Source organism: Mya arenaria, chromosome 2 (genome assembly GCF_026914265.1).
Source record: "Mya arenaria isolate MELC-2E11 chromosome 2, ASM2691426v1".
In the NCBI taxonomy this organism is placed as follows: Eukaryota; Metazoa; Mollusca; class Bivalvia; order Myida; family Myidae; genus Mya; species Mya arenaria.
Genome location: NC_069123.1, coordinates 54,242,694 through 54,259,222, shown reverse-complemented (window position 1 = coordinate 54,259,222; position 16,529 = coordinate 54,242,694). Strand labels below are relative to the sequence as shown.

General features: G+C 34.6%; 2 protein-coding genes across 2 annotated transcripts; both read left to right on the top strand.

Annotated features, from left to right (window-relative positions):
* Nucleotides 1-37: 37 nt before the first annotated feature.
* Nucleotides 38-3,010, top strand: LOC128219087 (ragulator complex protein LAMTOR2-like). The gene is made up of 4 exons (XM_052926909.1): nt 38-185; nt 1,337-1,499; nt 1,962-2,051; nt 2,297-3,010. Exons 1-4 carry the CDS (start codon nt 118-120, stop codon nt 2,351-2,353), a joined length of 378 nt encoding a protein of 125 aa, XP_052782869.1. The 5' UTR covers nt 38-117; the 3' UTR covers nt 2,354-3,010.
* An 8,327-nt stretch (nt 3,011-11,337) lies between these two features.
* Nucleotides 11,338-15,370, top strand: LOC128245974 (peroxiredoxin-like 2A). The gene is made up of 6 exons (XM_052964191.1): nt 11,338-11,430; nt 12,606-12,809; nt 12,946-13,020; nt 13,238-13,372; nt 13,713-13,848; nt 14,199-15,370. Exons 2-6 carry the CDS (start codon nt 12,645-12,647, stop codon nt 14,324-14,326), a joined length of 639 nt encoding a protein of 212 aa, XP_052820151.1. The 5' UTR covers nt 11,338-11,430; nt 12,606-12,644; the 3' UTR covers nt 14,327-15,370.
* Nucleotides 15,371-16,529: the final 1,159 nt, after the last annotated feature.

Here is a 16,529-nt window from a genome sequence, read left to right as displayed (position 1 = left end):
CCAATGAAAAGGCTTCTTACATTAAAGATTTAGACATAATATCACATGATGCGGAAGTAGCCGGTTGAGAAATATACAGATAAATATTATTGCATCTCTTTATATTTCGGCTTTAACATGCTTAAACCTAAAGCACTAACACAGATTTTAAGCCAGGCGAACTCTGGAGGTGTTCAAAGTACTCTGTGAGTGTGTTTTGTCCGCAATAAAACTTACATTCTAATAATACCGGTGCGTTTTGTGTATATCCTATTCAAATAAGTCCTATCAATTGTTGAGATTATAATGTTCGCTGGGAGTTATTTGTCCCATATATTTCATATGGTATCTGGTCATTATAATGTGCATTTTAGAGTCATTTCTAGAAGTTGACGCACACTGAAATCATATAGTTTTTTTTATAAATGGTTGGAATTTAAAGTTTGTTTTGGCTTCACTTCAACTGTTCAACCAAATATTATTTGCCTGTGTGGTACTGTGAAGGAGTTGCCCATGACAAAATGTTAGATATAAAATGCATAAAAAACATCATTTTAGTTAAATATTAGCCATATTTTTCTTGAAAAAGCAACCAGAAGTTTACATTTTTTAAAAAACATATATTTCAGTGTTTCTTTTTTTAGTTTTAGAATAAAAGGATACAAGTATTTCACAAAAGTTAAATGTAGTGTACATGCTTTCAAATGTTACTTCAAGATAATGTAACAATTAAATATCAAGAATGAACAGACACATAGACACATGCTCTCCATCATAATTAATTGTATAATTTTTATATACAGCTTGCATTTTGACCATGCATATGGGTACACTGAATACCATAAATCATTGTGTTAAGCCTAAAGGACGCTATGGTTAATAGGATGCACGCAAAAAATATTCAAGAAAAAGACTTATTGAAAAAAATGTCAAAATTGGCAGCCACGATACTTGTCAAAATCAGCAGCTGCCATATTTGTTTTGACGTCTTTTATTGAATTATTTGTTGTCGATGCCATTGTATAAGGAACAGCAATATATTGTACCCCCTTAAATATTCTCAATACCTAATTGAAATATTTCAAATACATGGTACAAGGTTACGAACAACACTGTCATTGCATCAGTTTGTACTATTGGCAGCTGCCTTACGGTAGATCTAGAGGGAGTTTTTCACACCTTCACACAGCGACAGTGCACGATGATGCTGTTCATATGAAGTTTATAATTCTCAATTTCTTCTACATTTTTTAAGTTATAATAAGATTATTTGCACATTAACCATTACAAGAGGGATGTATCCAGGTTCAGATCAGCCTTCTAAATTCCAATAAATCAACTTTTAGATTTTTTTTAGATTATTGAACAATGAAGGGGCCCTCCTTGCTTACTCCGGGTATGGTGACAAAGATGCTGCAGTGACTGCTGCTATAGCCAGCAACATTTGGAACACCTACCAGAAATCAGGGGCTGTGGCTTTCTCAGATGATAAACTGCAGTTTGTTCTGTTAGATTGTCAGGTAATGAAGGAAATAGTCTAGTTTTACAGTGTACAGTACCAATATGTTTACTTAAATGATATTTAATTGATAAAAAGATCCTTTTAAAGTGATTGGAGACAATATTCTACTCCAAAACATTATTAAAAGTAATTGAGTGAAATGTTTGGGTTCATTGGATCATAAAATTAAGTAAGAAATCACCAAGGTCCAGTTATTGATAAAGATTTCATGAATATGGACATTGGTTTCATTGAAAACTCAGTCTTGATTTGTGTAATGTTGATGCATATTATGGACTTCTTTTTTTAATATGTTTGTTTATTGTGAAGATCTTTGGATATTCCTGTTTTATGAAAAAACAAATCTACAGCACACGTTCCTCAGGTCAAGTTCAAGGTCATCATGTAAAAAGTTTCTGGTGCCTGATGTTTTCTCTTAAAATTTATTTTCCCTGAAAATATTATGTGTTTTCATTTGCAGGAAGGAAAGGTGGCAATAACTAAAGTTGCCAACCTGCTGTTATGCTTATGTTGCAAGGAAAATGTGGGGTTTGGAATGCTGAAAGCAAAGGTGGGTGCATTCATGTTTACATTATTAAATTATATTGCACACACCATAAAATTAATAAAAAATAACATATTAAATTGTAAATATCATATGGTATTAATGTGTCAGGGTCTGACACTTGATGTAAAAAAAATTATGTCTCAGATTTATACTTGACAGACTTGCATTTTGTTGGTTTTACAATGGAACTGCGTTGCAGTGATGATTGTTGGTCTCAGTGCCACCTCCTGTTCTAATCTCCATTCCAGGCAAAGGCATTGGCAACATACCTTGAAGATCCTCTCTCAAAGATAGCAGCCTCTTGATGGCAGTGCCTTAGACAATGTTGGTTTTAACATACAGTGTGTTCGTTGTGCTACACAGTGATGTTATTTTTATGGTACATGACTTACATGTTTGTACAAAGGATTGACGAGATAAGACTTATGTGAACACAGTTCAACACACCCATATTATTCATTTAATTTCAATTGAAGAATTGCGGAACTTTGAGAATATTTTTTCATTATGCAGTTAATTTCCTGAGCATTTCCTGCAAGACAGTCATACCAATTTGTATTAAGTCTTAATACTGTCTCGCATGCAATCCTCATAAAATTGTTATTATTCATCTGAAGAATAAAAAAAGAGACTTTTTATTTAATTATGCTAATTATTTCTATTTTTTATGTCTTTTCAACAATTCTCATTAATTAAAATTGAGTGATATATTTAAATGAAACTTTCTTCTTTTCCTTCAAAACTACTTTTTGGAGTCTAAAACAGTTTAAATTGAACATTTCGATTTAGATAAGGGATGAGGCTGTACCAATGAACCTAAACATTGCTTTTATTTGGCCTTTATACTGTCTGATACCTCAAATAGTAATGAGGTATGGAATTGCTGTTACATTTTGTGATAACTCGTTAAACTCTGTCTAGAGTTAGGTTTTATCTATGCCAAATAAATTTAATTTCAAGTATGTGTGTATGGTTGTGTCAGTGGTTTCACACATGGGTTTGAGAGTCCCCTAATTGTCATCCTCAGTCCAAGATTCGGGACTATAGCTGCATTCTTTTCTTCGTCTGTCGCTACGTCCGTCAGTCATTCATAGCCATGTTACTGAACCCACTCATTTCATGTCCACTCTGTAATAACGGCCAATCAAACTGTATATATTTTAGGCCAACCTTTAAAAAGTGGAGTGGTAAGAAAGGTAGACACAAATTTTTACACATGGAGTAAGCAGAACAATTGGAGTAAGTTCTATTGTAAATGTTGTTACTTAGTCTAATCCGAGAAAAGCTTTTGTTGAAACACTGCAAACACATCTTTTTAAGAACGGCATATATAGGTACAGATGTTGCATATCTATTACAAGCAAATTCGTTGAATTGATATCCCCTGCCTGATTGGGCTGAGTCAAGGAATGGAAATCAGTTGTTGATGAAATATATATATATATGTTTGAGTTTGATTGCAACTGTTTGAATTAAAAAAAGTTATTGTATATATATATAACATTTAGAATTGACCAAGAAACCTAGTTTATGACTCCATGCTACCCAGTTCCAAAGTAATCTAAGATTTCATCAAGGCAAACATTCTGATCAAGTTTCATGAAGATTGGTCCAGATATATGCAAAAAATACAGCCTCTAGAGTGTCCACAAGGTTTTTTTTAAGATTTGACTCAGTGACCTCATTTTTGACCCCACATGACCTACTAGTTTGAAACTATTCCAAGATTTCATCGAGGCATTCTGATTAAGTTTCATGGAAAATAGAGCAGATGTATTGCCTCTAGAGTGTTCCAAAGATTTTTGCAAGATATGACCTAGTGACCTAGTTTTTGACCCATTAATCCACTTTTAAAACGCAGTCAAAATTCAACCTAAGAGAACATTCTGACCATGTTTGATTTTAATCAGACCAATCACCACCATCAAATAGTTTCGGACAAGATTTTTGAAAGATTTGACCTAGTGACCTAATTTCTAATCACATGTGACCCGGTTTAAAACATGTCCAAGAGTTCATCAAGGAAAACAGTCTGATCAAGTTTCATGAATATAAGACCATACATATTGCTTCTAATGTGTTTCAAAGATTTTTCTAAAAAACCTAGTGACCTAATTTTTGACCCCATATGCCCCACTTTTGCAAGCGGTCCATATTTTATCAAGGGGTACATCATGATCAAGTTTGAACATAATCCGACCAATCATTTCCATTCCAGACAAAAAAAATCTAAGATTTGACCTTGTGACCTAATTTTCAATCATAATTGACCCAGTTTTAAATAAGTCCAAGATTTCATCAAGGAAAACATTCTGATTAAGTTCTATAAATATTTGACCATGTATAATGCTTCTATTATGTTCCAAAGATTTTTCTAAGATTTGACCTACTGACCTAGTTTTTGACCCCATGTGACCTACTTTTTTAAGTGGTCCATATTTCATCAAGGGGACATCATGACCAATTTTGAACATAACTTGACCAATCATTACCATGATATGGTTCTGGAGAAGATTTTTCTAAGATTTGACCTAGTGACCTAATTTTCGATCATATGTGACCCAGTTTTATTTACGACCAAGAGTTCACCAAGGAAAACATTCTGATAAAGTTTCATGAATATTTGACCATGTATAATGCCTCTAGTATGTTCCTAAGATTTGACCTAGTGACCTAGTTTTTGACCTCATGTGACCCACTTTTAAATAGGTCGAGATATGATCAAGGGGAACATTCTGACCAAGTTTGAACATTTTCTGATCAATGCCTACCAAGATATGAAACCGGACGGACGGAAGGACGGACGGACGGGGAATGACTGACGGACAACGCCAAAACAATATCCCCCTCCCGAAATCTTCGATTCGGCGGGGGATAATAACCACATCACGAAGATAACCGAGGTATGTTCATCCAAGGTCAAGGTCACTTTCACAGTACTTGTTTCATGTGCGTAACCATGGTAACTGGCCAACCAAAAATTGATATGTGAAAGTTGAAATATTCGTCACAGAAAGACTATGTGTATCTAGGTCAAAGTTTAAGGTCGCAAGCTTCGTTGATTATCAATTATTTTATCCCATAAAATATTGTTTTTGTTATGTCATGTAGTAATAATTTAGTGTCCGTTTTTAGCTCGACTATTCGAAGAATAGGTGGGCTATACTACTCGCCCCAGCGTCGGCGTCGGCGTCTGGTTAAAGTTTTAGGGCAAGTTGGGATTTTCACTTATAAGTCCAATACCCTATATTCAATTGACTTAATACTCCACGCAGTTGTTCAGGGCCATCACATGATGAGGTTAGATAACTCCATATTATTCTTTACACATATTATGGCCCCTGATTGACTATGGAACTTAGTTTAAAGTTTTAAGGCAAGTTGGAATATTTATTAATAACTTCTATATCCTTTGTTCAATTGACTTAATACTTCACACAGTTGTTCAGAACCATCACACAATGAGGTTACATAACTCCATAGTATCCTAAAAACAAGTTATGGCACCTGATTGACTTAGGTTAAAGTTTTAGGGCAGGTTAAAGTTTTAGGGCAAGTTGGGATTTTCACTTTAAACTCCAATACCATTCAATCAATTGACTTAATACTTCACACAGATGTTCAGAGCCATCACATAATGAGGTAAGATAACTCCATATGATCTTTTATACAAATTATGGCCCCTGATTGACTATGGAACTTAGGTTAAAGTTTTAGGGCAGGTTGTGATATTGTTTAATAACTTCTATACCCTTCATTCAATTTGACTTAATACTTCACACAATTGTTCAGGACCATTACCCAATGAAGTTACATAACTCCATATCCTTAATACAAGTTATGGCCCCTGATGGACTTAGGTTAAAGTTTTAGGCAAGTAAAGGTTAAGGGCAAGTTGGGATTTTAATAAAAAAAACTTTTATACCGTTCATTAAATGCACTTAATAAAATTCAAAATTATTTACGACCATCTTACAACAAGAAACAGCCTAAATAAAAATTAAATGATTTTTTTGATTTTTTTTTTAAATTTCCCTTGAAAGGCATATTTGTATATTCTTAACCACATTTTCATAATGGGAAATCAAGTTATTTGAATGACTTGCGTCATTGTTTGGGCGGGCTGGTGGGAGGGCAGCATCAAAGTCACCTTATGTATCGAATAATTTTAGTTGGGTTTTACATAAAGAGACCAAACTTGGTATTATTACATCGTTATTGTATTCTAAGTCAAAGCGGCGTAGTCGAGCGCGCTGTCTTACGACGGCTCTTATTAGGTGAAATGGTGATGGACCGAAGCTAATATAAATGAATTATCACAAAATGTTTACCAAATATAGATAATTATATTATTATTATTATTCCCTGTTGTCGCGAACAACACCCTAAACTTTACTCCCTGGTGTCGCCAGCAACACCAAAATACACGTGTTTTCCTATAGTGTCATATGTAACTCGTTTCGTGTCCACTCTGAAACTAAATTTGATATAACTTGTTTCCAATGTTCTCCGCATTAAGCAGATACAGTGGATAAACAAAGCACGCTGTTCTGCGGGTAAATGGTTTTGTGGTGTGTTTTTTTATTGTTTGAAATATATAACAGGATTTTTTTGCTACGGGCACAAGTAGTGGACCCTGGTAGTCTTGTGTATTCATTTTTGACTGTTGGCTAAGACGCTTTCGTTTCGATTCCCCGTCTCACTAAACAACTAATCGTCTTACGGGCAGGACATTAAATGGGCTCCCGTGTATCAGAAATATACACTGGCGCACCTTAAACGTGTGCACTATGAACTTGTATGTATCTGCTCACATTGCGACCAACACCCATAAATTGAGCGATGACGTCCTAAAATTAACGTACAAACCCAATCCACAGACTAACACTGTGTCAGACACATCACCCAATTCGGTAACTGTGTGTTTAGTTGTTTTCCTACATGCCAAATCTGTTTAGAGAATAACTTTGATTACCAACCGTAATGTTTTAACAATCCACAATAACCCATCCTTTGAAATGATGGCTCTATTAGACCAACTGCAGTTTGTCCCCTCTCTCAGTAATTGACCATTTTAATGTTTTCGATCTCGATGGGCATAACATGTTTCGTTACCAGCCAGAACGCAAAATTAGATGGACAAGAAGGGGTTATATAAACCGTAAGTTGATATCATTCGAAAATACCTAGAAAATGCACATATGACAGCCCCAGAAGAAGCAGAGCATGTTCTGAACAAGCTCTACAAAGAGAGAAAAGTGCACATCTACGAAAGAACATTCAAACTCAATACTTAATGCATCGTTCTTTAAAAACAGGATCACATTTATTTTAACAGCATACTCCAAAAAGAAAATATCTGGGCATGCTTTCTCCACAAAAGACCACGTGTATGTACACAACCGTTAGACGATTTGTTTGTTTTCATACAGATCCACTACTTGTTTTTTACTTTTTATTTCAATATAGTAGAAAAAGGTAATATACGCGCAAAATGCGCCATTTTCTTGGGAAAATACTCTTAAACCCCCTTGCCAACACTTTAAATCAATAAATTTGGGTTCTGAGGAAAGGGCGCAATTCAAAAGGTTTATTCCCTGTGTTACATCCCCTCTAGCGTCGAGTCGATTCCTGGATCAGCTCCTGGGATCAATGACACCCATGCGTGATGTTCATATGCATTTTGCAGTCATTTTGAGTGTGTTTTCATGTATTTCGATATATCATTTACTATTAGACTAAACGGACAGCATAGTTTGGGGAGTGTTTTCTAGATATGTTTATCCATTATTAAAAGAAATTGCATAAATAGTGAGTTTAAATGTGCTTTCATAACTTGAAATGCACGTGCAAAATCATCAGAAAACACGTTAACCTTTTGACGCCATATGGGCCTGTTTTATGAATGAGCTTATTATATAGGTAAAGTGTCATTGTGTTAATGCGTCTTCTTCTTGAGAATTGCCGAGGATACTTTATAAAATGCCGGAGTTATTATATGCTTTCGATATATATCATTGAAATAAAATTGACTTTAGTCAGGATTTATTTTCATTCGCAAATATATGGCCGACGGTAATCGGGTATTTTGTGTTTGGAATGTATGTTCAATGACAATCAAGGATGGTAATTTTATAAAATATCAATCATTAACGAAGGATATGTTCCACAGTATAAAGTATATATGATAATTTGCGACTAACATGTTTTTTACAAAACAAAATACATTTAGAACTTTTAAGCATCAAATATGCAACAATTGGCCCTGATGATCTTATAACGAAGTTCTGTGATCATCAGCTCCGTCTGCTTATTGAAAGAAGTGATCTTTACATATATATATACAACCACGCCCCCAGGTCCAGGGGTATACCGGGGATTGCCGGGCTCGGAAATGGACCGTGTTTTTACCTTCCATGCATGCGGTGGTTTTGTCTTCGCGTCAAAAATAGCGGGGAATGGGCCTTATCTTGGGTTCCTGGGGTAGTAGTAGTAGTAGTAGTAGTTTTATTCGTGCATTATGTCAATAACAGTACATTTTACATCAATATAAGATATATCACATATTGTATTTGCCTGATATTTAGAGTCCTAATAAGTTATATCACAGAAAGTTTAACATGAGATACATAATACTAGATCTACTAAAACAAGAATTACTTCTAGTGTTAATGATAAAGCTATCGAATTTATTACCAAATAAAGTTTTACCAAATAAAGTTTAACATAATAAATGACGTACATTGCACAGGATAACCCGTAAAGATTTGCACAAGTACAAAAGCTTATTTCCAACGGGGTCCATGGGGTTAGGGGGCATTTGACGGGGATTTTGCTAGCAGTTTACCCGGGCTTGGCTGGACCGAAGTCAAAGTCCCCGCTAATCCCCGGACCGGGGGGGGGCGTGGTTACAATTGACTTGCGCATTAATTATGTACAAGGAAAATTGGGCGCTGGAATGGGCGATGTAGAAAACGTATCATCTCACTTGGCGCTGACATTTTTTCTCCTGGTTTCTAAACAATGTATGGCGTGGTCACCACCTACAGTAAGGTTAGGCTAAATGGGCATCATTAAGTCTTTGAACGATTCTCGAGACAGGGATGCATGTACCGTGACCACATGTCACCAGTAAAATTATTAAAATGTATCCCTGAACGTTCACTACAGTAGCTTTATCACCGCATCGAGATTTGTTAACCACTTGACATTAGGTTTTTCATGTTTAATTTAAGGAATAGAAGTTGCGGTGTAAATATGTGAGTTTTAATATGTACTGTAGTTTAAAACATTGAACGCTGTAACAGAAGTTTCTTTAACACCATTCTTCAATGATGAAGATAATTTTCTCATATAAAGCCTAATAAAAAAGCCTACCTACCCTACGTATTTTGAAAAGGATGTAACTCTTACCGAACCATTTTTTTTTTGCCTAAGCAATGTCCTATATAATATTATGTAAGCTTTACCCCGGACGTTAACGTTGCTCTCTATACAATAATCTGTCAGACAATAGACTATACAAATATAAGGTAATGGTGTAAAGTAAACCGGCGAAATGTTGACTGCCGCCAGTTGACTGCTCCATTGTGGACATACACGGCCCCCAAGGTCCGAGGGTATATCGGGGATATGGGCCGTGTTTTTACATTTAATGTGGCCCCGTAGTGTCGGGTCCGTGGGGGGGGGGGAGGCGTGGTTACAATTGACTGATGCATAAATAATGACAAGACGAATTTTAATGTAATAACATCAATGGCGCGGCTGAATATGTCTAAGTGTGAATATATATTAGTCCAATGTATGTCTACAGGTAGATAGTTAAAGCATCCAATTAATAATTTTGTAGAGTCAAGATACAAGTAAATGTAGTTAACGCCGTATATATACATATACTTACAATATTGGCTCGCGCAGCTATTTTCCGACAAAGTGCAAAACAAATACCATATCAATAATGCAACACAGAATCTGGAAGATAATAAATGCATTAAAATAAGTATATAATTAAATAGAATTAGCAAAAAAGTTCAGATATAAACGATATCATATGATTAATTATAAATAAATCGATTCTAAATAGATATCTAGAGCATTATAAACATACGAGAATAATAAAATATAACACATGTGACTAACAAATGTGTTTATTAAAATATGCTTACAAGATTATTCAGACGTTATGCTTATGTTTGAATTGATATTCAGTGATTTTTTTAACTAAAATCTAAAAATGCAAATATATCTAATTTCGATCAATACAAAAGCTGATTGCGAAAAAGTACAAAAGACATTGCAAAGCACATGGCATTGGAGACATATGATATATCTGAGTAATTTTGACAAATGAGAAGTAAAATGTACTTTCAGAATGAAATTAAATGCAGGATAAATATAGAGTTGAGCATGGTAAAAACTGTAAATGGAGATTAGGCGCAAAGGGTCTGATAACTTTGAAGCATAAGCGCTTCCGATTTAGCTAAGACATTAATATTTACACTATACAATACTACCACAGCACATCAAGTATTGAGCAGTGTACAAGAAGTCTACAAGCAGGTAAAACTACTTAAAAAACAATGAAAATAAATAGACATACAGCTAAAAATGTTCTTGATGAATTGTACATGAGATACAACTGCCATGATTACACCGAAAAGAAATAATGGTAGACAGCAATGTAAAGCACAAGTAGCTTATACATTTTTATAAAACTATGTACAGCTTTAGTTAAAACGACACATGTAACAGGAAATTTATTTTTTGACATATATTGTATGTGGAAGTTCTTACCCTACTGTATAGGAATATTAACTATATGTTTGCGTAGCTTAAACTGTACTGGTATATATACGGATTAAATTGATATGAGTTAAAATTATTAAACTATGAGACTGTACATAACTTCATAAGAAGGGCCCTGTATTGAAGTTTTCTATTTTTTCAATGTTTTTCTTACTACACAATAGTGCAAAATGATAGGACAATAGTTAAAATTTGATCTGATAAAAGATTTAAAAATCTGTTCTAAGTTTGTTAAGTCTGCCGGAATTTGCTTCTAGCCGTTGAAAAATGTCCACTTCGGTTCCCGTTTTTTTTGCACAGATGTGATATTTGCGTGTCAAATTAAAAATACAATTTTGTTCTAATGCATAATCTAAATGTCATTTTTTTTTATCTTCAATATCATTTAAAAAATAAGAAATCGTGTTGAAAATTATGTTGAAATGTTTTACGACATTAACTTGTAAGTGTATAGAGTTTAATGTCAGAGATGCTAGTACCTTATCGCTGTTGCTTGTGTACAGTATAGACTTTAACATCCATTCCACGGTGGATTTCAGGAAAGGGCAGAGTGTGTTAATATTAAAGTGATTAACGGGTAAGTATTATAAACAATTGTCAGCTCGCAGTCTTAATACAGATTTTAAAAACGTTTTACTCGTCATCATTTTGCTTTTAAGTTTAAATTTATCAGGTATCAAAGTTGTTCTTGTTTTATAATTTTTTTGTATCATATGTATTTTAGAAATATGATGCCCACAAGAGGTCACTCTCTTCCATCAAATAACTATACAGTAAATTGTCGCATTTAAGAATTAAGAAAAAATGCATGCATTTAGGTCACAGTCTGGAAACGTGTCAGGGGCAGTCGAGATTTTGACTCAGAGACTACAAGGGTATCGATAACTTTGGGATGCAGCTGGAGATATGTGCCCTCCACCAACCCCTCCCCAAAACCCACAGAACTGTTTTCCTAGCGTATGTTTTAATGTATGTGTAGATAGGATAGTTATGCTAGGAAAACATAATACAGAATATGCTTTTGTCAACTGTGCAAAAACCAAAAGGAATACTGTATATATTATACTAAATTGGTGCATTTTAAATTGTGTATTCTATGCATACTCTTTCTACCATTTTGTCAGAAACAGTTTTCTTACGGTAGGCCATTATTGCGGTTGGGGAGATGCGCCTCCCTTGCCTCAACGAATATTTCTAGTGCAGGTCATAATTTAGGATACTTCTGCAAATGTAATTGCAGGAGCTCTTTTCCTTCTAGCTACAATAATGAGCGATCAGGGATACTTTTTTATTATTTTGACATTTCATGTGTATCCCTGTAACAATGAGCGATCAGGGATACTTTTTTATTATTTTGACATTTCATGTGTATCCCTGTAACAATGAGCGATCAGGGATACTTTTTTATTATTTTGACATTTCATGTGTATCCCTGTAACGCTGTCACCAGTCTGCCATAGTCTAAAAATTGTCAAAAGACTGGTTGACGGCCATTTAGGTGGACTATTTTCCTTCTTGCCACACTAATTCGACTAAAGAGCCTCTCTGAGTGTAGATTGATAACAAGGTGAAATCTAATATATACCATACTTACATATATAACATGGTAAAGCCTTAGCAAGTTGGAAAGTAGAACTCAGAAATATGTTGCTTTTTCAGTAAGTATCATCCAGATCTGTTATTTTTTTATCAAATATATTTTCTTATGAGTAAACTTCATTTAGAAATATACATAAATGGTTTTACTTTTAGGACTGAGTGTTAACACCCAGTAACCCACTTGCAGGCAGTATGGGCCTGCCAAAACTGTTTATGGGTCTAGCAGCTGTTGGGGCTGGTGCTTCCATCATCTGCAACCTGGCAGCCACCATGGTTACCAAACCCCAAGCAGCCTCTCTGCAGTATCTGGCAGAAAGCAAACTACAATCATTGGATGAACAGAAACGTAACTTTAGTGTAAGTAGTTATTTGCATTTTGCATACTTATAATATACATGAGATGATGTACATGTGTATACATGTCTTACGCACCTTTTGTATTAGTTTTATGTTGTTATTTCTTCCCAAATAATGATTATTTGTTTCAATTTAGGCAAGTGAACTCTGGAGTAATCGTGGGGCAGTTATAATGGCTGTCCGAAGGCCTGGATGATCTTTGTGTAGGGCGGTAAGTGATTCCTAAGATTTTTGTCATTTCCTAAGAATATATCATATTACCTGGTATGTTGAACATACTCATGTATTTTCTTAGACCAAGCTACACTCAAATCCAAACATTCTGTCACAACATTATTTACATTCTTCTCAGGTTTATAAAATATCTGAGTCAATTATCCATTTGCAAGTGTCTTAGGATTATACCTTGATTTTTGCCTGTATTTCAGGAAGCTGAGGGCCTGTCGTCTCTCCTACCGGAGATGGAGGCCCGCGGTGTCCGCCTGCATGCTGTGGTCCATGAGGCGTTCGGTGCAGACGACTTCAAACCCTTCATCAAGGGAGATGTCTATCTGGACCTTGAGGTATTCATGCATACAGATTACTCAAGGCATTGTCCATTGTAAACATACTTGGATGTACATGTTACTTTGTTTTAGCTGTTCAGTCCATATTTTACCAGTATGTATTAATTATGCAACATATTGCTAACGTTTCGTGTTGATATTATTTTAGTGAATTAGTTCCAATGAAATGACAACCATACAAATGAAAACTTCTACAGAGTAAACAATTTCAGTGAAGGCAATTTTGCAAATAAAACAAGTTTAAAGCTTAACTTTTTTTTACCAAAAATAAATTGTAGTTTTTGTAGGTCAATGAAAAGAATTAGAGCTATTGATTGTTTAGGAAATTTTACTTCAGCGCCGATTTTATGGTCCACACGAGCGATGGATGAACATTCCTGGAATTTTTAACTACGAGTCACTGTGGCAAGTGTTCAGTATCTGGCAAAAAGGCGTCCCAGGCAATTTGAAAGGAGAGGGTCGACTGCTGGGAGGTAACTTCTTTGTCAGTATGGTGTAAAATACTTTTTGGAGGCACTCATCCACAAACAGTAGATGAAATATTAACATGGCTTGTGTACACTCAGCTTTATCAAGGTTTTCAATTTGTTGTGAACAAATTCCACATCTTGATTTTTTCAATTTTTTGGTAGGAATTATAGAAGAATAGGTTTGCAAATTGGGGTAAAAGAATAAATAAATGATTAATAAAATTAAAAGGTAGTAGCAATTTCATCAAAAGAAAGGTTACTCTTAATCCTTTGTAATCATTATCAAATGTCTCGATAGCTTGTATATACATGTATATTATTTATATATGACACTTGTTTTCAATTTGTTGCAGCCGTGTTTGTGGTGGGGCCAGGAGATCAGGGTGTCTTATTCCAGCATAATGAAATGAAGATAGGAGACATTGCAAACCTTGACATGGTCAGAGAGGCCATCCAGAGGTCAAATTTACCCAAGTCATAGTGAAGACAATGTTATTTTGTTTCATGGTTGTTTGTATTTATTGTTATTCCCTTACCTTAACCGGGACAAAGTTTTATCTTCAAAGTTTTAAAAAATATTGATACATTCAATTCAGGCAATAATATTTTTGACATGAATGTATAGTTATTGGAATATATTTCTGTTAAACCTTTTACGGTAATATTAGGAAGTAAATACATGCCTATTTATGATCAGTATAGTAGTAGTAAATACTATCCATAAGGTTTCTCCAAAGAACAGCGTGTAGTTATTGTTGCAGGCCAAGGGAAGTCCTTTTAAATAAATAATTAGTGTGTATTTCCACCTGGATAGTTTAGTTTAAATTGTAATCCATGGAAATAAATCTTGTAAATGTTTACACTGGACCATGAACATTGCCCATTGAGCAGATCCATGTAGAATAACTACCATGGCAATATCAAGTTGGACAATATCTAATTGCAACCATGGTACAAGCAGAACAATATACTATTATTACCATGATGATATTGAGCTGAACCTTGTATAATTCCTACCATGGTAATATCCAGCAGAGCAATTTAGAATTGCTACCATGGTTAAGTTCAGCAGACACTGCCATGTAAATTAATGCCATTTTTTATGAACTGGGATTTTAAGTATTAAAATCCTTTTAAGATGACTTACATTGTTGCTTCACCTTTTTCAAATACGTCTTTTGGCTCAGGTTTTGTTTATCAATATTATGGTTATGAATTAATGCCAATTATATTTTTATGTGAAATCGTATTAATGTATGGTATGAAAATCATGACGTTGTGTTTTTGAAGTGCTTGAATTTAATATTGTATGAAAAAATTGTATGTATAGTTTGTATACCATTACACATGTAATAAGGTCCGTGGTATAGACTATTTCTGCTGAGTTTATGAAATTCATGAACAAAATATTATGTTTGTGAATAGATGTTACTTCAGTTCGGAGGTAGTCTTTAACACATTGAGACTTTTAAGTAGTAAGATTAAATGTTAAAGCATGTTTTTGATAATAAAATTGTAAATTGTTTCAATGAAAGTCTATGACCAGTATAAACTTGACCTATGAGATAAAAGAACAAATCTTGTATGAAACACGCCTTACCATGGTATTGTACAATTCTGTAAAGTTTGAATTGCCATGAATAATAATGTCATGGCTGAGACAAGAAGTTTTGCTATGAAGTCCATAGTGAACAACATTGACTTGATCTTTTGAGATTAATAGCACAATTTTTGAGTGCGATGCACCTTCCATGGCACTTTGCAGTCCTTTTACATGCAAAATCTTAGTTTTCAATTTATCAAGACTTAAAAGTTGCTGAAATGTGCTAACATGTAAAGCCTTAACAAAGGTGTGATGCCCTTCACCTGGGCGAGTAGTATAGCTCTCATATTACTTTAATAGTAGAGCTTTTAGATTTTGCTGAGCCACAACATTGACATCCAAGTATGACCTTAAACTTGCCAATAACAGCATGAATCTTATGCAACACACATTCACATTGTTCTCTACAGTACTGTGAAAATTGATAACATTTCCACCAATAGTTAAAACATTATGGAAAGGACATTATTCAGCATGCTATGAAATCCACTTTGCATTAGGACGTCCAAATGTGACCTTGATCTTTGAATTAGTATGAATTGTGTGTCACACTTTCCCATAATTCTCTACAATTCTTGGAAGTTTAAATGAAATCCCATCAAGAATAACACAAGTTATTGCGAAGACAAAGTTGTGTCAGTGTGTTAACTATGCGCCAACCTTTGGCAGCATATGAATATTTTTTGTCTCATGCTCATTATCACCATGAAATGTACTGACCCTAGACATCATGTGAACTAGGGTTAGGGTAACAGGCTATATTTCACTTTGTGGAACAAGCTCTTCTAGAAGGGACTGGACAATATTAGTGTGAGCCACAAACATCCAGTTGTGCAGTTCTGTGGCCTGGTTATTTTCAAATTATACTTACAATAAAAGCCAACCATTCTATCTTTAAAAGGGGTTGATTCAATTCCTGGTAAACAATATCACCAGAACTTGTTAATCAATATGGCACAATATTTATTCGTCTTTCATAGCCTGCCGCTATTTCAAGTACTTTACTGCATTTGCTTCTCAGTCTATAACTATCTCAAATTTCATCAATTTTTCTAGCTATATTTTGCATCTTTTTAAAGGG